General features: G+C 42.1%; 1 protein-coding gene across 4 annotated transcripts in view; it reads right to left on the bottom strand.

Annotated features, from left to right (window-relative positions):
* The window catches only part of DVL1 (dishevelled segment polarity protein 1), a 118,043-nt gene that overhangs the window by 38,601 nt on the left and 53,424 nt on the right, over positions 1-26,018 (bottom strand). For 2 of the 4 annotated variants that reach the window (XM_072884202.1, XM_072884201.1), the window contains exons 3-4: positions 12,337-12,458; positions 7,177-7,289 (exon numbers count right to left, since the gene is read on the bottom strand). In XM_072884202.1, the coding sequence (XP_072740303.1) occupies positions 7,177-7,289; positions 12,337-12,458 (235 nt within the window). The remainder of the gene's footprint in view (positions 1-7,176; positions 7,290-12,336; positions 12,459-26,018) is intronic. The other 2 variants (XM_072884206.1, XM_072884205.1) reach the window with 1 other exon arrangement.

Below are 26,018 nucleotides of genomic sequence, written 5' to 3' on the forward strand. Positions count from 1 at the left end.
GTTTTGTACCTCCCAAACAGCACCAGGTAGCCTTGAATTCACAGGACAGGCTTCCTGTGTAATGAAGGTGTGCATTTAAATCCATAAAGTCTTTGTAATCTCTCTACCCAATTAAAATGTCTTTTTCTAAGTTTTTCTAATTTAGCCAACATTGTTTGGGGGGTGGGAGTTGGAAACTATTATTATAATTGAGTATTTCACAAACCATGATTATAAGGGGTTTATTCATAAAATACTCCCAGGTATCCACGTCCTTAGTCTGAACAAGAACCATTCCCTGCTCCGGTTCAATGCCTCTCCCACTAATAACCAGGGACTTTCTGCCCTGCTGACCCCCTGCTCCTGTTTCTTCATTAGAGGATGACGGAGTTCATTGAGACTGTCTGCCAAAAGCCTTTCAATGTGTCACAGAGATTAGAATAAAGCGTAGCCTAGGAGGTTAAAATATGTCCTACTTGACTTTTATCAACAGCAGAGTAGGTCTGCCTGAGGGACAAAAGCACATCAAAGTACTAAATCAAATAAGCCTTGAAAGCGGAAAAGAGTAGAGCAGCATCTGCTCAAGGAAGCTGTAAAGAGGGTTCCGTGACACTGCAGAGAACAAAGGTGAGAGTGTCTCAGGAAGAAGTCATAGCCGAGCTCCCAGTTAAGAGAAAAATCAACAGAGTCCCCACCAATGCAGAAAGCCTTTACCAATTATTAACAGGAAATACGTTACCACTTTTTTCAAGGAAGACTTGCAACCCCGTCTGTGCGGCTCGCTGTTGCGTGCAGGGGTCAGAGTCCCTGCCACGTTAAGCAGGGAAGAATGGTGACTATTACATTGTCCACTCCTGCTTTATGCTTATACCCATCTGCGTGCCGTATCCCTATACCTTGACTCGTCCTGTGTTTGAAGTTCTTTGGAACCCTTCAGCCCTTAATCATTCTACAGTGCTACCAGAGAAAGGCTTCTAGACGTTGCCATAGGACAGATGACAACCAGTAACAAAGTTCCTGCTCTCACAGGCACGCAGTCCTACACTGCCAGTATTTCATGCATGGCCGTCCGGTCACTTCAAAACCAGGGGCTCACCAACCACCTCATAGTTGTTTATACATGACAGTCTTTAAAGAGCAACAACTGCTGAGAAGAACTGTATTTTCAGCTACCACTGTTCGAGTTCCCATTGCAATTGTTTCATAGTCCCAGCCCTTTTTGTTCCGATTCCTTGGCACGCACTATGGTAAAGAATACATATACTGCAGCAACGACTGGAAATCTGCAACAGCCCCTCTTCCCAAACATTTGGGGATCTACAAGTGTGCCCACATTAAGAGCTTCTCAAAGCACAGGTCATTATCCGTTGTTTTTCAGCTGGCTGCACAAGAGTTAAGTTCACCCCACAGAAAACTCGGTGTTGAAACACTAGTGTCGACACTTGACATCTACAGACTTGTCAGAAACCGAGCGGTAGCTATAAAACATTCTCCAATGCCAAAGAAAACTTGTCCCTTAATTACCCCCCTAATTAGAGCTTCCACAGTCCCCTTTCCCACTCCTCCTCAGGAAGCTGACATGGGAGCTTTGTTCCAGACAGCAAGGGGTCCCACCAACATGTGCCAGGCAGACCTCCCGCGCTTCTAATTACGATCCTCACTCTACTTTCACTTAATAGGACTTTGTCAACTTTCCAAAGCAACAAGGACTTTTGTTGCTTTAAGAGAGAAAGCGGAGCTCTGACATACTGACAGCTCAACTCTTTCAGACTAATTTTATATGAAGGATCTAACCCTGATGCCAGGGATAGGTTTGCTACTAATTAGTGTGAAAGGTGATCAGGAAAAGATGTATTCCCCAATTCATACAAAAGCCTCTTTGGATACAAAGCCTCTCCAAAAAAAAAAAACCAACCAACAACAAAAACCCAACCATTTCTCTGCACATGCAGCCTCCACAATATAATCGTAATTATACCTTAAAATACATATATACACACACACAGAAGGTAACTTTGTCCACGCTTAGCTGACAGGACTCATCTTTCTCAGCTAGTTCACTTTATGAACCTCACTAAGAATACAACGGCGGTATCAGAGTGAAACCTCTTTCCGCTTGCACTCTTGGTGGGAAACCTCATGCTTGAAGCATGAGAATAATACAGCAAACAAACTTAGGCGATTCCCTGGAGAAAAATTACATCTCTGCTTGTTGATCCTTCATTGTTTCCCCAGCTTTCTGAGCATCTGTGGATGAGAATTAGGGCATGCTTTGCACATATGACATCATACACCATTCCGGTTCCCATTAGCAGAGAACGGTCTACTAAAAATTACTGAAAAGGAGCACAGTAAGATGAAAAGTTGGAGACCCTATAAACAAGTGTTCTTGCTACAGGTAACAGGTTGGTGCACAAATAACCAAAGCTCCAGCGGAGGAATGACACAAGTGTAAAGCTGTCCCTAGACCTCACACAGCTGGTCCAGGTCCAGGTCCAGAAATCAAGTCCAGGAGCAAAGTCCAGAAAGCAGCTTCCCCTAGCACCTACTAGGCATTCAGTTCAACACAGAATTTGAGCACATACTTTAACTACATAATTGAGGTTGACCAAAATCACTTGGATTTAAGCATACTTCCTTGAAGTTATGCAGGTGCCTAAGTGATGAAAGGGCCAACAACAAAACCAAGAGCATTCCACGGCTGATGAGGCTGGGAGCAGGCTCTGCTGATGTTGTGTGTTCGGACATCTACAGTAGGTAAGGAAGGGAATTACAGATGCATTGATAACTGCCCCTCTGGCTACCCTTCCTCCAATTCTCCATTTAAAAGGAAAACTCATGCTAGGCAGAATTTGTCCAGCTGAGTCACTTCTGTTCCCTGATGCCATCAGCTGTACAGTGCTACCAGAGAAAGGCTCCTATTGGCATAGGACAGATTAAAACCAGTAACAAAGTTCCTCCTCTCTCTCTTAACTATAATTATTTTGAAACTACATCCCTTCTCATTTTTCTCCCTATCTCTGGCAAACATTTCAGCAAGAAAATTAGAAATGCGCTTTAAGTTTTCCAGATCAGTTTCCCTTATGATTTTCTTAGTGCTTGTATCTGAAATGTCACATACCTTCAAATGCACACTGATGAACAAAGGAGTTTCATTATGCTCCTCAGCCCATCACATTCTCTTTCTCGGTATAGTTTTGAAATCAGAGAAGATACAAGCACAGGAGCATCCACGGCTATTCATTGCCTTTGCACTTAAAATAGCAGCATAATTTAAGGGAAATGGGTGGAAGAGCTTGCAAATACGCTAGCCTGTGTGGTTACCAGAGTGAATCCCTGGTCTAGTAAATCACAGCCTCTCTGCTGCAAAATCCTTTTGCATTTTCAATGGGAAGAGGTGTGAAAACTTTGTCAGATTACCAGGTGTGTCCCACATCTTCTGGCTGCAGTATGCCATCAATATTTATAATGGCCTTTGTATGTATGTCTACAATTGCCCATTAGCAATTCAGCAGAAACAGTTTTTCTATGATGAGTAATCCTGCAGCAATGAAGTAAAGCATACAGGCTAGCATTTGCGAACAATCCGCCCATGATACCACACTTTTAATTATCAGCCATCGGAGAATCTGGTTAGTTTACCATCACCCAGACTCTTCAAATCAAAATTGAATGCCTCTGCAAGAAACCTGTTGCAGTTCAAGCACAGGCTGTCAGGCTGAACTATCTGACAAAGTTTTCCAGTCTGTTGTGTCAACCGCACGATCGTAAATTATCATTTCCAACTCTGAAAATCTATTGTAAAATTTCTGTTTCTAAAATTTCACTTGTACAATTAGGAAACAATTTGTGCAAATTAAAATGGACAGTAGGACAGAAATGACAAATAAACTGTTTAAACTCTTTGTGGAATTCTAATACTTTTTTCTTCCTAATACCAACAGTAGCCAGAGAGAAAACATTCCCTTTTCCCCGTACCCGCTTTCCCTGCCAGCTTTTCTCTCAGATATTTCCACTATTAGCTTTTCAGGGCAAAGCATCTGTCTATTCTGAGCTTTCCATATAATACTTTGCCCTGCAAGCATTTTGGCTAAGAATAGCTGTGACTGCAAAACAAAGAGGAAACAAGTCGGCAATAAACATTTTTTAATTCATACACTGTCCTCATGCACAGACACACAAAAACGCTTAACCCTTCAGCTTCCTGCCAACTCATTCTTACCCCTTCCTCACACCCTTGCTCCCAATAATTGGTCTGTGCAAGACCTTTTTTTTTTTTTTTTTTCATTTGAGCATTAAACTGGGGTATTTTATGAATTAAAATCTGTGGCTTAAGAAAGACACAGAAGATTATGCTTTAAGAACTCCACTGCTATGTAGAATGACTGGGCAGCAAAGATAGGTTCATGGATCTAACCCTTAATGAGAAGGAATAAAAGGCAGTCTACAACTAATGGTACCTACACAGCCCATTACTGGGTATTATTTTAATCTTTCTAAAAGATAAAACTTAAATCCATTTGGGAGATTAAGATGAAATTCTCATCTACTCATGATGGAGCTGTGCAGTGCGGGGCTGGAGCGCATTTAAGTGAAAACTAGTGGCTAACTTAGAAGGAAGCTTCTGTTATGCTCTGAAAACAGTAGTGGTCCCTAAACGCCAGGCTGACATGAGGGAGATTTTTCTGCACAGCTCACAGTTAGAATTCTGCTTTTCTACTTACATTTACTTTAGGACATTTTCATTTTACCGATGGATCTTTGTTTTGCTTCCCTTCTCTTCCCTGCCCTGGGGTTTTCCCAAGTCAGAATGAGAACCTCATTCTGTTGGACCTCTCAGTTCCACAGTGATCGGGGATCAGTGGAGTAAGCATGCTTGACCTGTACAAGTTTTAGCTCAACATGTCTACAATCTATGCAGTTCCCAAATGGCTCATTAGCACCCTCTCTCACTTCACCTTGTTTGAAATGAAGGCTATAATACACTGTTCCTTTTTTCTTGTGGAGCAAGTACTTCTTTCCCTTTGTAGAGTGTCCAGGGATATCCTCATTGTCAGGGTGGGTAATTCTTTGTCATTCCCTTTATACCAATAATGAGCTCAAACAGTTACAAACACTACGTGGTACATGTTATTTACAGCTTGGTGAGCTGGCAGTACCGCAGGTATGTCTTGGCTACTCTGCATAATAATACCTATGGAACAAACCTATGAGTAATGCAGCGCTCCAATGAAGATCCCTCATCCTGCCTCTCTGTGAACTACTATAGCTGTAATTTTGGTATTATTTAAACAAGTCTCTACAGGACAAGATCAAACGCTCTAAGTGTATTTCCTTCTTTCTGCAGGGAAAGGAGGATTTACCACTATTTCATAATGACAAGTGAGCATGTAGCTTCTGCCCTTGAAATAGCTGCGAACCAGGTGTCACAACCTTGCTGCCCTTCCTCCACCCTTGTCCCCCTTTTCCCATGACGGTTCCCCCATTTTACATCCAGCTGTGCTCCAGACAAAGATGACATGAAGACTCATGACAAGAATGACTCTGCTAATGTATGACCATTGTTATGAAGAGGTGCCTTAAAATCCTCCTCCAGGATAAGGGTATTTCACTTCTTTTAATCTTTTTAAGTGGCAGTTCAGGATATAGTGCTGAACTGTGCATTTTGGAGACATGCTTTCAACTGGAAATAACAAACTTGCGGTTTTGGGTTTTTTTAATCAAATATTATTATGACCAAAGAAACACTATGGACATTAAATAATATATTTCATGAGACCACAATGATACAGCAGTTGTCCTTGCTTTATGCACGTTAACAAAACTCACCTCTTGCTCATATGTATAGCCCGCTTCAGGTAGGAGGCCTAAATTGTTTTGAGAACAGGTAATGTTTGCATTACTGAGTGACATGTTCTTGCCTGCTCACAGCTTAAATTGACAGGAGAAGGGAGGAAATTTTGTTCTGTTTCTATCTAAAGGGAAAAGTATGAACTAGTTTCAGATCACTAGAAGATAGAAACTCCTGTGCTCAAACAATACCATATGAGCAATCTAGACTATAGTCCTAGACCAGCCATTCAACATCCAGCTCTTTTGCCATGAATGTCCATGGCAAAACATGCATTGGCATTAGTTTAATGTTAAAAGCAAATCACCTTTTAACATTCTTCCTGCAACAAGTTTTTAACACAACACTGTTAGAAGGTTCTGCCTCTTTCTGTGATTTCCCAAAGGAATCTGCAGTCAGGATCAGGCAAAGACAGCTCTCTGCTCCACCCACTGAGTAATTTTCATTCACTCTGAGTCAGTTACAAGTTGGAAGGGTTAAATGGACAGAAGGACACCTGCTTCGAACCCACTATATATGTATATGACTTCTGGTTTTCTAACTGGAGGCAAATACTTTAGTGAGTGGAGCTGTGAATAAAGCCCATCATGGCATCTCTTGGGCCCAAGTATTCCATATTCTGAACCATTTTAAAGTCAATGGGTGGCACCTATTAATTCTTAATTAAGCCTGGAAATTCTTGTCTGGCAACAAATGAAAAAACAAGCTTACTTTGATGTACAGACTAGAGGCAAGAGATGAAGTTCTGTAGTTTATATCTGTACTTTGGGTGTACTTATGTATAAAAAGAAAGATCTTCAGAGCCAACGTGCTCTGAAGTGTTTTAGCAAATAAAACACTACCGCTCATCCAAGCCTAGAGAAATCAACAGAAATTGAGAGGATTTTGGCTCAGATCTTGCAATGTTAAAATACTAAGACTCTCAAACTGTCTACACTGCAAACTCCCAAAACATCATACAGATAATGTGTTCTACCTTTAAATGAGCAAACGAATAATGGAGGCAGCCTAGCCATGACAGTGTGGAGCTCAGCATTGGGTGACGTTATGCCTCTCCAAACTAAGCCTCTTCCAATACTAGAGAAAGTTCTGTATATCGTCAAAAAGAATCTGCCTGCCACTTTAGTGTAGGTTGTCCAGACCTCTTAGAAAATGCTGAGCTTCAAAGAGTTTCAAAGCAACCATCAAATTATTTCATTAAAATAATAATAGTCCCTGAAAGCACACAGGAATGCAGACACACTTCTCTTCTGCAATATTCATGCAAAAGTAGTTCTTGCTCTGAAAGATTAGCATAAAAATTGTTCTTTCTAAATGAAAAAGGGGAAAAAATAAATAGGACTCACCATCCTCATGCCCTTCTCTATTTCTCCGTCGATGTCTGTCTCGCCGGTGGCTAATAACTGACTCTGTTCCTGTTTCATTGTCCAGGCCATCCCGGCTGCTGGCAGCATTTGGGCTGTTAGAGAACAAATAGGAAGAAACAATGGAGTTATCTCTTTGTTTCTTTTTTATAAAAGCAGTTGCAGTCATGAGCATGTTGGTTTAGAAGCCAGAAAACTATTAAGCTGATTAGCTGCGGTCTTGCTGCAGCACTGCAAGCTCCCCCAGACTGCTCTGCTCACCCCAAAACTACCTGAAGTGTGAAAAGACAGTTCAATATCCATACCCTGATGGATGCACAGCGCTATGGACACAGCGCCATTTCCATAAGTAGTACCATCGTGACATTGAAAAAGCTGCCACAAGACTGTTGCATGAAGTTTCCATAGCGAAAAAAGCCTACTGATGCGCTAAGAAAAGGGATCATTTTAGCACAGTGAGATGACAACTAACTACAAGACAGCTTTAGCTGCTAACACACTTGCAAAGGAAATGGGATTTCAGCACAGTCCCATCACGAGAGCTTTAATGTCACAAATTTGCAGCATACCTGCCTAACACAAGAACAAACAGACACTGGTTTTTGGAAGAACAAAACTTACTGACCCTAACACTCATCTCAGCCTCCAAAACACCCCAAGTTCCTATGCATCTCTCAAACCCTCCCATGCTCATCCTGAAGATCACAGATCCAAGAAATATATACAAGTATGTATGAGCTCCTCTAGTAACACCAACAGATAACATGCCCTATCAGGGGCTTATTCTCAAGCCTGTAAATTGAGTTGCCTTTTCTACAATATCCCAATATATACATATATTTTTTAAACCAAACCCAGTGCTTCAGCTCAATTCCTTGTTCACCCCCAAACAGGTTTGTTTCCTGACAATAACCCAAGCTAGATATGCGGCATGCTGACAGCCAAAGGGCAGAAGCTATAGGCCACTGTGGCCACTTTTAATATAGACTGCTGACCTTGAAGGCTGGAGTCTTGTAAGTCACAGCAAAGCTCAAAATAATTAAGTGCATATCTGTGAAATGTACAAATAGACCCCAGGTCCTTTCCTCATGTTCTCAACTGTTTGAAAGCCACACAGATATGCCAGCACAATATTAATCTAGTAAGTCCCAGTGAAGGACCGTTATGAGCAAGTGAGCTTTGGGCAAAAAGCAGAATGATCTTGATGACAATCTCAGTGGCCAGATTGCTTCCAGTCTGCTTTTGTGAGGGCTCCTCCTGAGAGTCACTTTCCCACTACTACAATTAGCCAGAACAAAAGGTTTCAAAGAGACAGCAGAGAATTTGTCCCCATGCTTTAGGGCCACTTTCTGGGATGAATCTAAACAAACAGCAACGACAGCTCTGTATTCTTGAACTTCCAAGGATTGAGCAAGGGCCATTTCTCAGTTCGTATAAGCCAGACTGGCTTTCACCTCTAATTCCAACAGACAAGTCAAGTCGGCTAACCAAGAGCAGTGGCTGTAATAGAGAACACTGAATATGTAAGACGGGTTATTTGCGACCATCTGTTTCAAGATCTCTCCTGAGGAAAAAAAATCAGTCATGTTAAAGCAGAGTTGGCTGGAGCAAAGGGGAAGGTGGAGATGCTCTTTTTTTCCCCTGCTAAACACAACTAGCTTAGCTATTTAGTTTTCCCCGCAGACTCAACCTGTTTTACGTATCTCTGCTATTCTTACATTTAATAAGCTACCTCGAAGCGGTCACATGGAAGGAAGCGAGAAAAGCCTCTTGGAGTGCTGGCAAAGGCCGTAGCTCATTTTAATGGACTAAATTGTGGAAACTGATCTAAAGCTCCTGAAAATATAATAGCGTATGATCTGGCATGGGCTAATGCTCTGCTGTGAAAGATTTCGCTTAGAAAGTTACTGGTCATACTCTTCCTCTCTGTCCCACAAATAACCACCATTTAAAAAGGAGTCCCAATTCCCATCTGCCCTTTGCACCTATTATTTATGCCTGACATGTCCTACGTATGCACAGAGAGTGCATAGGGGCCATCATTATATTACACCAAAGCATCAGAGTCATTAATGTGTGTCTCCTAGAATTCCATGAGGCCAGAATGCACTGCCACGCACATTTTACACAGGGAATTAAACCACCGGCGATCTAACCAACTGGTCCCATGGGCTTCCGTGGAAGCTGGACGCAGAGCTGGTATATATGTAAGCACATCTGTACAGCACTACATTTAAGAGGACTGCTGAAGAGCCTTCTGCACACCCACACACTTTCTTTGCATTAATGAAGTGTACTGACATGCCCACCACGCAAATTAGGAAATTGAGGTTGTTATTCAAGAAAATGTCTGACTGCACATTTTAAGCCCTAACGAAGCTACCAAAATGCAAGTACATATTTCAGTGTTGCCGCAAGTACGTTTGCATTTCTTGTTTCAGTGCATTACAACCGAAAAGGGAAAGAGGGTGACAGTTTCCTAGGGTGACAGTTTCCTAGGGTCACCTGCGAGGCTCTCGGACATCTCGGCAGCACCATCTAGTGACTACTGCTGATGCTTCCCACTACGAAATCTCTTCCTAGGCTAAACCCACCTATAAAAGGTGGCTTACACCCTAACAAATGGTGCAAAAGGAACCTCACAGCTGGCTTGTTTCCTCTCTCATTGCTGAGCCAATTAAATTCCATTCAATTTTCAGTGCACATACCCAAGAGCTGTGTAAGAAAGGTAGCTCGGAGGTCATTATCCTCAACTCACTCATGCACCTCCACCACTAAACCAGGAGCAGCCTCAGCCATTCAGATGAACGTGGATTTGGCAGCCACTAAAGAGAAGCAGTGGAGCATGAAATACAGGATGAACTTCAGAACCCTCATCAGGGAGGGAAAAAGTAAATTTTCTTTGGATTTAATCAATGATGAAGCAAAATATCAATACTGTCAGGCAGCTAGTTGAGATTACCACTTCACCTCTGCTAAGGATCTCATTCCCTTGGATAGTATTGCCTGCTGACCTGTCTGCTTCATCTATTTCTTGTATTCTTTGCTGTCCAGCAACATTTCTGTTTGTACAACTATACAACACCTAGCTCAGCTGGCTGGCTCAGCCTTCAATCAACACTGAAGAAGGAAGACAGGAGATGACAGATCTCTGGTAGTTTGAATAGCAGTAAAAAAAAATCTCAGGGATTTAGGAACCAAGAAGGTAAGTCACGCTTACAGAAGGGGAGGTAATATATGAATATATAGCAATACTGAATTTACAGTTGTGAAAGTTACAGGGTTGCACTACTGATCTCTTAAATGGAAATACTATTCAAGGAGACAGTACGCAGAAAGGGCACTGAACACACTATTGCAGAATCACCGCACCAAAATCCCAAGAAACATCCTTTTCAAAAATTGCTGGAGAATTGTAAGTGATCAGAAGAGAACTACAGTCATGATTCGAGTTCTGGAAACCACACTTTATAATGAAAGACTTGAGCAGCTCAACTTATTTAGTTTATCCGAGGGAAACAAGTAATTTCAAAATATGGTGGACTCGTTATCACTTGGAATCTTTAAACCTAGACTGGGTGCGTTTTAAAATGAAATTCTAATGGCAAAAAAGAATTAAAGGGCTTCATGCAGAATAATCGAGTGAGATACTCTGCCCTGTGTTACGGAAATAAACTTAGGTCATCATTAGGCTCTCTTCTGGATTGAAAAAAATAAAACACAACAGGAAAAAACCACTACAAAATGTGAAGACATTCAATTGTGAAGAGAAGAACAAAAGAAGGCATTAAGGGAGAACAAGTTTTAGTCCAGAAGACCCTCCCACAAGCCAGATTCTCTACTGCAGTTTAAAACAAGAAAGAAAAAAAGGGGTGGGGGAGAGAGAAGGAAGGAAGGTGGTTTATCTAGGAACGAGAACACAAGCCAGAAAGCACGACCTCCCGTGTCGCTACTCCTGACTCAGCACGACCTGCGGAAGTTACTGCACCCCTTTGAGGATTCCCACATTTGCTTTGCAGTATGAAGACACCATCGCTTGCAGCACTGTGCTGGCTGATGGCAGGAGGACACAGACAGGAGTTTTAGAATGCTGTGGAAGACAGCAGGTGCATCAGCAGAGCACAGCTTAAATTTCATCGGTCTGAGTACATACAGGACATTAGTACATACAGTGAGCGGTTCCACAAACACAGACTTGTGCCTAACTTACAACATAATTATTTTTTTAAATAAAGTTTGATCTTGCAGCTATTACATGTAGGTATAGGTCAGGAAAGACAAAGAACTAATTACATTTGGAGGCCACGTGACTGCACTCATACAGGCCTCTCCCAGTCAACGCAAAGCAATTCATGAACGCACGAGGGCAGTAAAGCCCTTGCAAGACACTCAGTGTCAGGCAGCATTAATATTTCCCAAGATTTCTTATACCCTCTAGAAGGCATCTATCTGTAAAAGACTCATATGCAACACGAAGGGTTCTTCCAAGCAACAGATATCGCAGAAAGCAATGGAAACGCATGACACCAGGCAAATCAAGACCACGTTTCCTTCTCCAAACACATACTAAGATCACAGCTAGAACCGGGTCCTGCTTTAAATCCTCCTTGTGTAAATTCAGAGGGCCTCCCTGAAAATGAAGGCATTCTGAGGCTATACATTGGCTGTGCACACGTAACAGGAAATAACAAGGCTACCATTAAATCAGATGACTCCCAGTCTGGCTATACGCAGTTCGAGCTGCTAGCCCCTGTATGCACAGGGAGGAGGCATTATTCCTTATGTAAATTTTTGCTCTTGATATCAGTATTATGCTGGCTCTGCATACTGCATAATGATACATAACATAGTAATAAAAGGCTGTCATCCATACACTACAAAAAGCATTTTGGGCTCCCTCTCTACTTAACTCTTCCACAGTGGGTTTCAAAATGAGATATACAGGATATATATTTCATTCTAACAATGACAGGTTTTTTTTCTTCCCGCCTCCCTTTTAATTCCTCAGTTCTAATAAGTATATTATTTTTCCAACAATAAATAGCTGGTTTGCAGCAGCAGGGAGAAATGTGGGGAAGAAACAGACAGGAATTGCATTTTTTGGTTTAAAATTAAAAAAAAAAAAAGACAACTTGCTCTTACTGGAATGATGGAGGCCGGGAGTCTCCAATGCCGCCTGTTCTCTCAATGGGTGGCGGAAGGTCAGTGTGGCTCTCAGTGCACTGGGAGCCCGTGTCAGAGTGGGAGCTTTCAGCCAGGACCAGCTGTCAACAGAAAGAAGAGAATTACATACATTTGTACAGGTTTCTCCACTCTGACATAAGGCATTCAGCTACTGCTTTGCTAAATATTCTGTGAGATCTAAGGGAAACTAGAGGAAAGGAAGTGTTCAGTGACTAGTTGCATGGATTCCTGCCAAACTTTCATAAAATCAGGTTACTCTCAATCTGAAAATACAAAAACATCATCAGCTAGGATATGCACAAAATTCCTGCAAGCACGACAAAAATTTTCTCAACTCAGAACAAACAAGCACACTAGGCAGGGAGAGCACTTTTTCTTGTGACTCGTCGTTACAGCATTCTCTGAGTTTCCTAAGCATGCAAGTTGTCAGCATTCTTTGCAAAATGCACGCACGCTGTAAGACTGCACACTCAGTCTGGTTTTGCCATGACAAAAATAAAAAGCAAAAGCTGAACCTTGACAGTATGACACCCCAAACATGGTATAACTTCTTATACAAAGACCCTCAAAACCCCCAAAAATTCACAATATGGTCTGGACCAGTCACCAAATCTCAGAGTTGCCTTCATCTCTGTTAAGGGTCTGAATTAAAACCAAAATCCACCGAATCTCAACAGCCATGAACTTTAGGAGGACCAGATTTCTGATGTTCATCATACTTGTGTCTCTTGTGCCCATTTTGTCTCTTAACGTTCCCTTAAAGCAGAGCAGCAGATAGGAAACGTCAAAAAGCATATGCAGTGTGCACTCTTCTATAATTCATAATGAGCTGAAAACTTTTATAAAACTACACTGTTGTAACTATCACCTTCAGAACTCCTCTGACACTGACATTTACATTCATGGAAGCTGAAGGTGCCTGGCAGCCTGTCAACCAGGGTAGAAGGAAAGGCTGCAGAGCACCCAACACACAGCACTCGCATGGGAAGAGGTAATTGAAGGTATGCCGCAACAATCAATCTTCTCATTACAAACACCAAGCATCTATATACAGCCTGGTGCGTTTGGGAATTATTATATATTCCAGTCCCGTTACAAGGCAGGGTGTAAATTCTTCATATAACAACTAATGCCAGAGCGTATTATTTCTGTTTCCTATCAACATCCTCAATCATTAATAGGGATGCTTCTGGATAAGGGATCACAGGGATGGGCATGGCACACAAGAGGCTTACTATACTCAATCTTACTTCTGATAAATTCAGGACAAAAAGACCATCTCCATCCAGTACGCCTAGGGTGACATCTTTAATCAGCAGATAAAGAGACAAGAGAAAGAAGAATGAGTCTCTCTTCCTATCCCCACCCTCCTGGTTTGTAGCTCATTGTAATACACTGATTGACAGAGGATCTTACATTTAACTAAGATCTGATTCTATCCACTTATCTACCAGGCTAGTATCTACTTTTCTGTATTTAAAAAAAAAAAACAACAACAAAACAAAACAGAGATGCTTTCTCTTAAAGGATCCTTTTGTACACCTAGGTGAAATGGTTAATTTTTTTTTTTTAAAATCTTACTAGTGCTGGAAAAAGCTCCTGGCTGAAGTGTACACCCACCCAGGAACCAGACACAGTGGGTCCTTTCTCTACCAATGATTCAGGAAGTCTTTCATAAGAAAGTCAGCATTTGTGTCTCTGTTTCCTAACCCAGAAAGGCAGGATTCTACGGATTTTACACAACCGCGATTAAAAAAATTAACATAGTTAATTATGGAATGGTGTGGACTATCCCTTTGGGCAGTTGGGGTCAGCTGTCCCGGCTGTGCCCCCTCCCAGCTTCTTGTGCCCCCCAGCCCACTCGCTGGTGGGGTGAGGAGCAGCAAAGGCCTCGACTGTGTGTAAGCACTGCTCAGCAGGAACGAAAACAGCCCTGGGTTATCAACGCTGTTTCCAGCACAAATCCAAAACGTAGCCCCATACTAGCTACTGTGGAGAAAATTAACTCTCTCCCAGCCAAAAGCAGCACAACTGGGTAAAGCACCACTACAGAAAAACAAACCATGTGCACTGGTCCAAGATTCCTTTTAATTTATCTCTGCAAACAGAATGTGGTGATTCCCAATTAGAAGTTCCAGTTCTAATTCAACTTCACCTGCTAGATTAAGTGGTTATTTTTTATTAAAAAGCATTACGGTGGAGAAAGAGATTCGAGTCCTCTACTATTCAAACCAGGAAGGCAGATGAGAGGTTCTGCCCAAAATGGAAATAGAATTCCGCCAACTGAAAGACTTGGTTAGTATTTTAAATGACTGTACAAAAATTAGTCTCCCATTAAGCCGGGCAGCCTATGCAGACAAACCCAATCAAGGACTGCCTGCACTTCAAACAGACAAGACCAAGAAAAAGGCAGGGAGGCAGCATTGCCGATACCCCTGTACCGAGAACAAATCAAGGCAAAATGAAGCAACTTGCTCAGCCTCGCACAGGGGGTCTGTAGCAGCCCTGAAAGCAAATTCAGACTTTGCACACCCTAATCGAGTTCCATACTTTCCTTGCTATATTTTGAATGCTTTTGCAAGAATAGGGAAGAAACCTGCACTCGATCAGAAAGGAAGCTAAAAACGATACATATATTTCAACAGGCCGCTGACCACACACAACACTTTCCGGCCACTACCAACAGAAGTTAGACTTGAACTAGTGACCTAGAGGTGAAAAGGTTTATATCCTATTACCAATCTCCTGAGACATCTAATCGCTTTGCCGAGTCTCTTTAAACTATATAAGGTCTTTAATTAAATAAACGTTCAAAGAACAATATAGATTATTACCTTTTACTAAGAGGCAACAAGGTCTCAGCTTCCCTCTATTTTTAGGTGTGGAAGAACTAGCCCTATATAAGAGATTCCAACTATAATTGGTTAATTTATCAAGGACTTATTCTAATATAATCATCAGATAGACGCTAGCTGTTAAAGAAGGGGATGGAGAAGGAGAGGGAACAGGATAGAAGGGACTGGTGTCCAGGATGCAGTATATTACTCCTAAGAGCATATACCATAAATATGAGAAGGCAAACACACACAGACTGTCAAAAAGGAACTGCCTGAAGACAAAACAGCTCTCCAGCACCACATGGAGTCAGCTGCATTATTCAAACTCTCTTATCACCAAAGCAAGAACAACAGAGGAAACACTGAAGGGAAAAATAACATGAGCTTTCCTAATAACTTGATAATTAAGGTTTCTTTCTTTCAGGTGGGGAAGTTAATGGGAGATGTTTAGAAAGCGTGTTGGCATTATGGAGATGCAAGAATGTCTCTGAGCCTGGCTCATCCCCTGAGGAATCTCTGTGCAAGTGCTTTCACTAACAGAATCAAACCAAGGGATAAAAAGAAGAAAAAAGAAATACAACCAGAATCTGGGTGTAGGCAAGAGCTATACATCCCCTCACCCTTCACATTCTAAATTGTATCAAGCTATGCAAAAAGCACCTGGCCTGAGTTACTTGAAAGCAGGAAAACATGTTCCTTCTTAAGCCTTTCTGCTGATGGCAACACCTGTCTCAAAGATGCACTTGATGGGAAAACAAGAGATGAGCCAACAAGACAAATCCTTTCCATATTTCAGGATATTTGGTTTTAGTGTTTCCCTGCTCTTGAAGGAAAAAGCCTTGGCAATGCAGCACCCGTTACGAAGGCAAGCCCACCGTACCGATGGAGGTTGCAGATCGTCTTGGGAGTGCTGCTGAGCAGAAGCAAAATCCACTGCAGCAAAGCAACTACTTTGTGAATATTGCCCCGGGGCTGTGATTTCCTGAGGGATAAGCAATGGGTACCCGCTTCTTACTGACCTTCAGTGGGATTACAGTCACAAATAGCCTCAGACTATGCCATTACCATTATAAAGGGAAGAGGGCTGCAGAAATTACCCATACCAATCTTTCGGCTGCATTCAGGAAATATACCACTTTAAACTTGAATCAGCTCACTACCAGATACAGTGAACTCGAGATACGTTCCAACTCAAGAAAAGATACTAGCAATATCTCCTGTTTCCCAGTAGCTTGTTAATCCTAGATAAAGGTCTTTCAGATTTCAAGTAGTAAATCATAAGCACAACAGCCATGATAACGCAGCGGCCAGTGCAGAACTTCTCACATTTACCTTCCCAAGTTAAGATCCATGCTGCGCTGGCTGTACTGCTAGTTGCAGCCTGGCTCAGGCATTTCCACACAAAGTACATTTACTGTCACTTAGATACACCCTTTGGGGTGAAATTTTTGCCCCTGAAGAATAATAATAAATAAATTAACCCCAAGAGTGTAACAGTTTAAATAGGTTGCCTAAGGTGATCTGACTCTCATGATAACCAGGACCTGGGAGGTCCTGCAAGAGGACCTGACTTCAGAGATTTAAGCAAGACAGCTTGAAGCAGTTACATTGCTAAAACAAGACACAGACTGTCCAGATCTATGTCTGGTTACAAAAGGAGCACTCACCCTTCATCAAAGCTTTCATTCTTCACTTACAGATCGCTGTGTTCAAGAGCACTAGAATATAAATGTATGGCTGCAGACCAAATTAACGAAAACACTGGGAAAGAGCATTAGAAAAACATTTGTTGTGCTAGGAAAGAAAATCTGCAGTAGAAGATGGCACATGCAGCAAGATTATTAAGACTGCACTGTCCAGCTGATTTTTCCCCAACATCAAAAGGATCAGAAAGGCAGTACAACACCTAACACAATGGAATGCTGGGCTCAGCTGGAGCTTCGTAGGGAGTTAGCAGCCCTGCCTCTTTCCAGGCACCTCACAAAATGCCTTCGATTTGATGAGGGTTTGACAGTGACTGCAGAAAAGGAAGAATTCTGTGGGGGTGTACACTTGTTGACAGAATTCACATGTCACTGCCCTGGCTACACGTGCGGGCACACAGAATTGCTGCTCCCTGCTTTGCCGTGCTAGCTAGGAGATCCTCATTTCTTCCAACGAGTGACACTCTGTAAATCATTAAGTACCCTATCAGCTTTCAGATAAAATTGTGTCCTTTCCTTTGACAAGCTATGGTAGGAATAAAATGCTCCAGTATTATACCACTTTGAATGGACAAGATAACGCACTATTGGACTGTCACGTTATAGACTTCTCACAGTGTTTCTGCGAGAAAAGTAGTGTTAACCGCAGCTTCCTGGCCAGCAGCCAGCCCTGATAATTATATTTCACCCATCAAGCTTCCCCTGCAGTTTTGACTTGGCAGTAGCATTTTAATCCATTTCTTTACTTGCACTGTGTTGGTACTGTGTGCTGTTCAAGAGCATGCCTGTGGGCTGTAGAACAGCTGTTGGGTTCCACCCCACAGGACTGCATTTCAATGTGAAACACGGATGTCTTCTGTGTGGTGCACGTGGAGGAAGTTAATAAAGAAGTGTGGAACTAATTGCAACTGTTGATTCGGTTCATTCCATCCTACTGAATGCTGTTTGTTTTTTCAGCTGAGGTCCTACCATCACACTCAGTACTAAATCTCTCCCAGAAGTGGAGAAAGCGTATCAAGCCTGGCCTGTTAGAACAGAATCGTATGTTCTTCTGATATCCCCAGTGATCCCCACACAGCCACTTCCAATTCATGACAGTACAACAACAGTGTACTGTTCAAGTTAGCTACTCTACGCTGCGGTAACAAAACATGCAGCCTATTCATTCTGACAAAAAGTGCTTCTGTGCTAGAGAAGGCTACCCAGCATTGCTAGGCACCTGCTAAGAAACAGTTATCTTGGAACTCGTGCAGAAGTAAGTGCTCAGTTCACTGTCTGTGTCAACACTGCTCACTTCAGCAACTAGACTTCCAAGCTGAAGCCCTCGTACGGGCACAAAAGCGAACTTCACACCAGTCCATTCTGCATGTTGTGAGCAAATTCAAGTGATGGAGGAGCAATTAGCAGGAAGACGGCTGGGGTCTCAAATGCAAGCAAAACCTAAGCTCCCCAGTCAGAGCCAAACAGGCCAGTGAATGCTTACAGTGTCAGGAGAGCCTTGTTTTCTTCCCATTATTGCTACTGATCTTCAGCGAGTCCTTAGATCAATTGCTTCACCTCTCTGTACCTCGGCTTCCCTTCTTCTCCTCTACACCACATTTGCTTATGCTTTTCACTTAATTATGGCAAGGACTGCCTTTTGTAGCGCCCAGCACTCGGCAGACGTCTTAACAAACTCACGCAGGCATTCGCCAGCCCAAGGGATCAGCCCGTTCAACATTCATGGCTGAAGACACTAGACAACAAGAACCAGACTGGGAAGGGGAAACAGTGAACGCTGGTACGCTCTGTGCTCATATTCTCATCTGGCTAAATATTTATTAGTTTACCAGCATGAAAACTACAATATTTAAATTCTCACTGTTACTGAGAGCACCAGCAGCTCTTGGTGTTTCTCTCAGCTCACGGAGAGGTGAGGGACTGATAACAGTAACTAAAGAAATACCCCAAAAGAGCCATTTGTATTTTTGACAGCAACTTCAGAACAGCCACGTTCATCTACAAGTTGAAAGTAATTATTTCCTATAAAGTCACAGACATCTCAAATCCCAAGTCAAAGCTTCAGAGACATGGCCCATCATCCACACGAAGGCTGCTCCCGACAGACCAATTGCACAAAAGGACTTTCTGATGAGGCCCTTTATTCCACCAGGAATTCTGTCAAAGGCAACAGGACTCCACGTTGCTAGAAGGCCTGCAAAAGCCTATCAGGAACGTGATGTTTATTTTAGTAACAAGAAATTGTCTATGCCAGGCAGATCAGGCTTCCCCCTTTTCTCCTGCTGAAAACTACAGTACATTTGTTTGGCGTTTGGTCCAACAATGGACCATAGATACTCAGAGAATACAGGATGAACCTTATATAGCCTGGAAATCAGAAGCCGTAACAGGCTAAAAGGAACAATTTTAAGACAACTGTGGCTGCCAGGTAAAGCATGCCCTTCTTCACTGTTCAGAGACAGAAAGATGCAGATTGGGTTTCAAAACAAAATTGTCAGTTTTATCTGTGATTTTATCATCTGCCACCTTCTATCATTTTAGAGCAGATACTGTATCTTCATGAAATACAATATCTCAGATTACTCCCAGATTCTTTTAACCATCTCAGGTGTTTGTTTCTGGCACGGTATAGGAGGCTAGTTGTGAAACAAATTCAATTTCACTGACTGCCACTTTGCAGCAAGTTCTCTTTAAGCACAGGATTACCTGCCTCTTGGAGAACATGTGGAGTTAAGAACGGGACGGGAAAAAAGGATCTGCAGTCCTATAATCTTATTTCCATGTCTCAGCCTTCCAGATTTTTTCAGCAGGTTGGTGACCGTTTTTCTGAGAGCTTACACATTCCTCACCCCAGCTAAAAACAAGTACATCAGAGCAATGCAGAGACCTGGGTTGAGTGTACCAATGCTTCTGCAAATGATAGCACGTACTTCTGCCACATGACTAAGGAAGTAAGATTTCCTTTCCTCCACCTGGTGCTGATCACAGAAATAGGACAGCATCTTTCAATTCAAACTTGGATTAAATCTAATTTGAGAATTCTTGTGCATATCAGACCAGAACCACCCAACATTACTTTAGCAAAGAGAAGACCATAAGATCATAGAGCTTTGAAGCTTCCTCATTCAGCACATTCTTTCATTTTTTCTTCAAGTCCCCCATCCTTCATGGTAACCTGGTTGCTTCTTCTCCATCTCTTGCTCATGGAGATCCTAGCACTCCAGCCCCAGCTGCCCCTTAGAGGAATTTCATTCTCCTATACTAGGACTCAGATCCTTCCCTACTAACTCATTCAGGTACCTTAAAGCTTAGGAATGTTTTCAGTGATCCCGCCTCCCTTCTTTATAAGCTCTGAACATTATGGAAGAAGACACAATATTGTGTTAATATCCTTTTCCCTTTGGGTCAGATTTCATGCACAGCTCTCTATTTTCTGCTGTGTGATAATTCAGCCTACCAGCAGGTGAATGAGGGTATATATAATCTGTGAAGAGAAGAAACAGGTCCTGAAATCAGTTCGTTTTATACATAAGAAATCAACGCTTCTGTGGATTTTCATTCACTGCCTCAGTTCTGTGCCGAAAGGCAGCAGTGCACTTTGCTGAAGATCATTTAACAGTCCCGAAGCTCCTGCGTTGCCTCGTATGACAGAAGACTACATGGTTCTACCCAACAATTTTAACTACAATTGCAAATACAGTGTCTAAAAAGCTTACATACAAACAGGACAAGTATTATCTGTTGGCACCCAGATAATAGAGAAGAAAAAAAAAAAAAAAAAGGAGCGAGAAAGGCTGACACAAGGCTATGACATCACTGCCAGCCAATAGGACATAGCGCCCATTCCCAGCAGCCAGGCAGGGAATTGTTCCCAGATGTTGCAAACCCTTCCTAAAAAACACAGATAACAGCCAACCCACTTTGTGCAAACTGCTGGCAGAGGCCACTCGGCTGGCTCCGATCTGGCAGCGACCACAAGCCAATTCTTTCCACATTCCCAGCTTCCACTGGGAAGCTGTCCCTGGACCGTGCAAAGAGAATAGAAAAACATTTTAACCTTTTGCAAAAAGCCTGAAGGTAACCTATTCTCCTCCGTGCAAGCTATTTTTCCAGATTGCCCAGTAAGGACCTGAACCTGAAAAAACACAAATGCATGAATAATTTCACTCAGGTAAGCAGTCCCAAAGAACTCAAAACAAATTATCCTCTGCGAAAAATTGTATCCTATGTTTTATGTGCGTATGTGTGCGTATGCCTTAGCAGAACAGGCACCTAGCACCCATCCCTGCACAGACATGAAATAAAATACCTCTGCCCTGTGTGTATATTGGTGTCTCGCACACCAGGTAAACGACCTCACACTTGTAGGATAACAGATGTATCAGCTATTTTTTGCAGAAGATGTGTTTGCGTACGTGCATTTACAGTAATAACTACTAGATGGAGAACTCTGCCATACAATTAATGCTAGCCTTTACATTGTTGAAAAACCTAAAGGTCAACCACTGAATAGGAATCTAGTAAGTAGCATAGATTCCTCTATAACAGAGGTTCCTGTTACAGTAAGTAACAGAGATTCCTCTGGCCCAAATTATTTAGTCCTTAAAAAAAACAAAAAAACCCACCAAAAACCAAAAAACCCCACCCCAAAATCAAAAGGACAAGATCGAATATTTGGAGGAGAAAAACAGGAGGGATGGGGAAGAGGTTTAAATAGTTAATTAGGAGCAGTGATTCTAATTCAGCACTAATCTAGCTGTACATTGGGTTCCCAGGGCAGCAAAAGTAAGCAACTAAAGACTTGCAGATCCTCCCTTGAACATTTTCCCCTATGGAAATCAGTCCTGCATATGACACCAAGATCAAAGTTCCTACCTATGACAAATAGAAGGATTCAAATGTTATTAAAAAAAATGAAAATCTCAAATTTCTAAATGTCAGACATCTTGTAAACTTCAAAGTAGCCGCTGCATCAGTCAAGAGAGGAGGTGCAGGAGAAGAGACAGCTAAGCTCTGTCGTGTGCAGTTAATGTGCCCATTTTAAATATGTCATCTTGATGCGAAATACACACACATACATCACAGTAATTTACAGTGAGGATGACAATTATCACAGATGGTTTTGTGAAAGAATCCCAAGCTGTCTGCTACCAGCTGATGCACATTTTAGAACACCGGAGACAAAGAAAGCTCAGGCCCATCGTGTTAAAATCCAGAAAAAGAAATAGCCCTGCCCAAAACAGAGTTTCTCCAAAAGGTAAAGACCAACTTTACTAGCCTTGAAATATATGTATGCAATCACCTGATAAGTTCCAGTGAATAGGATATTAAAGGGTTCAAAACTGTGAACAATTCACTTACTGTAAGATTTACATAAAACTCCTCCAGTAATTAGCAGCAAATAGAGGCAGATAAGCACTGCAATTTTATGGGTGTTAGTGTGGAAAAAGTAATTTGCAATTCGTAATGCAGGTCAGACACAGATGTTTCAGCTGATTGTTCAGCAGAGTGAACAGCCCTTGTCAACATCATCTGCAAAAGGTGCACTATATGATCTCTGAGAAGAGAGCTATAAACTGAATCCAGACTAGTGGGATATGCGTATAAATTCGGAAACAAGCTGATGGGTGGGAAGGGAGGAAAGAGTCTAAGTCTTTTGAAGCAATATATCCATCCAAACTACCTGCAACAGTCTATGCTGCCTCTGCCTCAGCTGAAATAGATGGGTTTATAATGCATTATGCCATTTGCTGCTGAGCAGCAGAGTCTGTGAAGAGCCTGCACTGGTACAGCATTCACAAAAGGCTCTACAGTACTAATTCTCTGAAACAATTAAAGCCACGCATTTAAATTTTGCTTTTCGATCTTTGCAATAGCACCACTCTCACTATTAGAGACTTGGCTACTGACTCAGACTGAACTGACTCTTGTGTGTTAAGTTCCTGGGTTGGCATTAAGAAGAAAAACTATTTCACTATTCCTCGAACTAATGTTATTTCACCTATGGAAGAAAGGCAAATTGAACTCATTCTTCTCCTAAAGAAAAGACATAAGAAATGAAGGAGGGATTGGGTTCTGACTTGCAAAAACCAAATTTGTCTTTATATTGTCTATTAAAGGTAGATGAGAAACTGCCTTACTCTTACCATTAAAGAGGATGATGCAAGCATCAGAAAAGCTACAGAAAAAGCAGTGAATCCATTCACAGAATAGTTGACATTGCAATGACCTCTGGAGATTGTCCAGTCCAACCGCCCTGCTCAGAGTAGGGTCAGCGAGAGCAAGTTGCTAAGGACCTTGTTCGGTCAGGTTTTAGATATCTCCAAGCATGAAGACTGCACATCTCTGAGCAAGCTGTGGTTTACCACCCTCAGAGTAAAAAAGGTTTTTTCATGTTTGAACGGAATTTCCTCTATTTCAACTTGTGCCTATTGTCTCTTGTCCTGTCACTAGTGCTGTTGAGAAGAGTCTGGCTCCGTTTCCTTTACTCCCCCCCTCAGGTATTGATACATACTGATAAGATCTCCCCAAGCCTTCTCTTCTTGAGGTTAAACAGACCCAACTCTCTCAGCTTCTTGTATGCCAGATGCTCTTGTCCCTTAACCATCTTCAAGGCCCTTTCCTAGACGTGCTCCACGGTGTCCAGGTCTCCCTTGTTCTGGGGAGCCCAGAAGTGGACACTGCACTTCAGATGTGTCCGCACTAGTGCTGACTAGAGGGGACTACCTCTGTCAAACTGCTGGCAATGCCCTTCCTGATGTAGCCCAGGATGCTGCCGACCTTCCTTGCTGCAAAGGCCCATGGCTGGCTCACAGTCAACTTGCTGTCCACCAGGACCACCATTAAAGGTTCAAGAAAATAAAATGTTACATTTTTTAAAAAGCTACCTTCAACTTAAACTTGCCCATACACCCATTTTAAAAAACTGGCAAGAAGGAAGATTTTAAGATTAAGTAATCAGACTATGAGATATCTGCTGCCAGTTGCAGAAGACCTTCCACATGACCTTGAAGGGAAAGAAAAAACCCACATAAAAAACTTCAGTGTCTCAGTTCCCACCTGTAATGTGGAAAAGGCAAATAGTTGTGACGTACAAAGAAAATACAAGATTGAGGTCTCTGGATCAGCAACCATGTCTCCCACCATGCACATGTACAATGCACGGCACAAGGAGAAAGAAAGGAGCAGAGACATTGATCTTGGTTGCAGCCTCCAAGCAAAACTGTAATGTAAAAAATAGGAATTGCTGGGAAGATTTGAAACAAGGTACAAATCCTTGGAGCAAGGATTCTGCATTCTTCTACATTTGGAAAGCAGCCAGCAACCTATACTGGAACAGGAATCACAATAAATTGAATTCATTCTTAAAATGCATTTCAGAAATTGTAACATTTCTCTGAAATTAAAATAGTAACAGTCACAGAATTAAAACATAACATTTAACTCTAGTGTGTGTGTGTACATATATATATTCTTGTTCTGATCTTACTGTTCTTTATATTCTCCTTTTTTTCAGCTGCAAAACAGAAAAGGCATATATTTTCATATTTCATATTATTTAAGAAGCTGGGAAAAGAATTCAGCTCTCAACTTGAGATCAAATGCCCTTGGGTTTTTGGTTGCGAGAGGGAAGGAGGAAGAGGATAAAGAATTGGTATGTAAAGGGGAATGAAATAATCCACATCCTTATTCATGTGGAATAGTTTGGGGTTGGGGGTTTGTTTTTTCTTGAACTCCAAGAACACTGGCCCTTGTTGGAACAACCCAAGACATATTTTGCTGCACAGAAGAGCCCAAATAGTGTATACCAGTTCAGAATGAATCATTGGTGTATTGAATCACCAATGCGAAAGATACATTCTTCAACTAGACCATGAAGATAAAAACAAACACTACCACGCTCCTGAATGCATTGGGAAGAAGAGACCCAGTTCAGGGATGCAGAAGGCAATCCGAATATCAGCCTGTTGTTTGAATTAATATTGATCAGTTCAGCAGCATAGGAGAAAGGGGAAGAAACAGGGAGGGAATGACACTGAGGAGCAAATACAGCGTAAGCGTTCTATACTGAGAAGGAGGAAAGGGGTTCTCAGGATTAATTTGCCCTCCTGATAAGAGCTACTATTCATTTCTACCCCTTTGCTTTTAAAACAGACACTGCTGTCATGCTATGGCAACATAAATGACATCTTCATAGCCTTTTTTTACCTGAAGCTTTTGGGATGCTCTCTTCAGCTTGTTAATTACACGTGAAATCCCTTTTTGTACACTCTGTTCCCATACTGTCAGAACACCATGCTATAGCCCACAGTAATCCTTGGACTGAAGACAAAAACAGCACCACCAACATTCATAGCTCAAGCGTATCCTGAAAGTAGCATATTCAGCAGCATTGAGCCCTTCAGCCATCTCCCGGCCCTCAAAGAAAAAAGGACCTCATACCACACCAGTGGCCATTAGCACATATGTTCAGCCATGACTTGGAGAAGTCAACACCACCATATGTTCAGCTCCCGCACAAGAATGGACATACGCCAACAACCACATTAAGAAAGAACCTTGTGCTGTCTCCCACAGCACTCTAGGCAGACCATGAGGTCTCAGAGACCACGGCTGTTTGTTTGTTTGTTTAAACATTAATTTTATTCTCTAATACCAGTGATTTTATTCTAGAGAATGAGTACTTCTTTTGACAACCAATTTACTCCTCCATGGAGCACATGAGGATCTTCCCTTCTTTGTGAAGGCAAGTAAGTGCCTGTTGGGTTTATTTCTTTCCCTTGAGCACTGCCCAGCAGCACAGGTCTATATCAGCATAACTTTGCTGTGAAACACCCATTGATTTTCAAACCAAGGCATTTAGTTACCTAACACCCACTGCTGGGTGGAAATACATGGCTACGTTCTACGAACAGCTTTGACTGTCACACTGGTTATTAGTCATCTATTGCTGCTGAGTGAAAAGGTTGGAGCACAAAGGCCAAGAACAAGGTATGGAGGTCCTACAAAAAAAAAGTAGCTTTTCCTTCTGAATGCACTTCCCAGTGACAAAACAGCTAACTTTTAAGAGAGCACAGACCAAAGGGAGAACATTCTCCCA

This window comes from Ciconia boyciana, chromosome 19 (genome assembly GCF_034638445.1).
Source record: "Ciconia boyciana chromosome 19, ASM3463844v1, whole genome shotgun sequence".
NCBI classification, from domain to species: Eukaryota; Metazoa; Chordata; class Aves; order Ciconiiformes; family Ciconiidae; genus Ciconia; species Ciconia boyciana.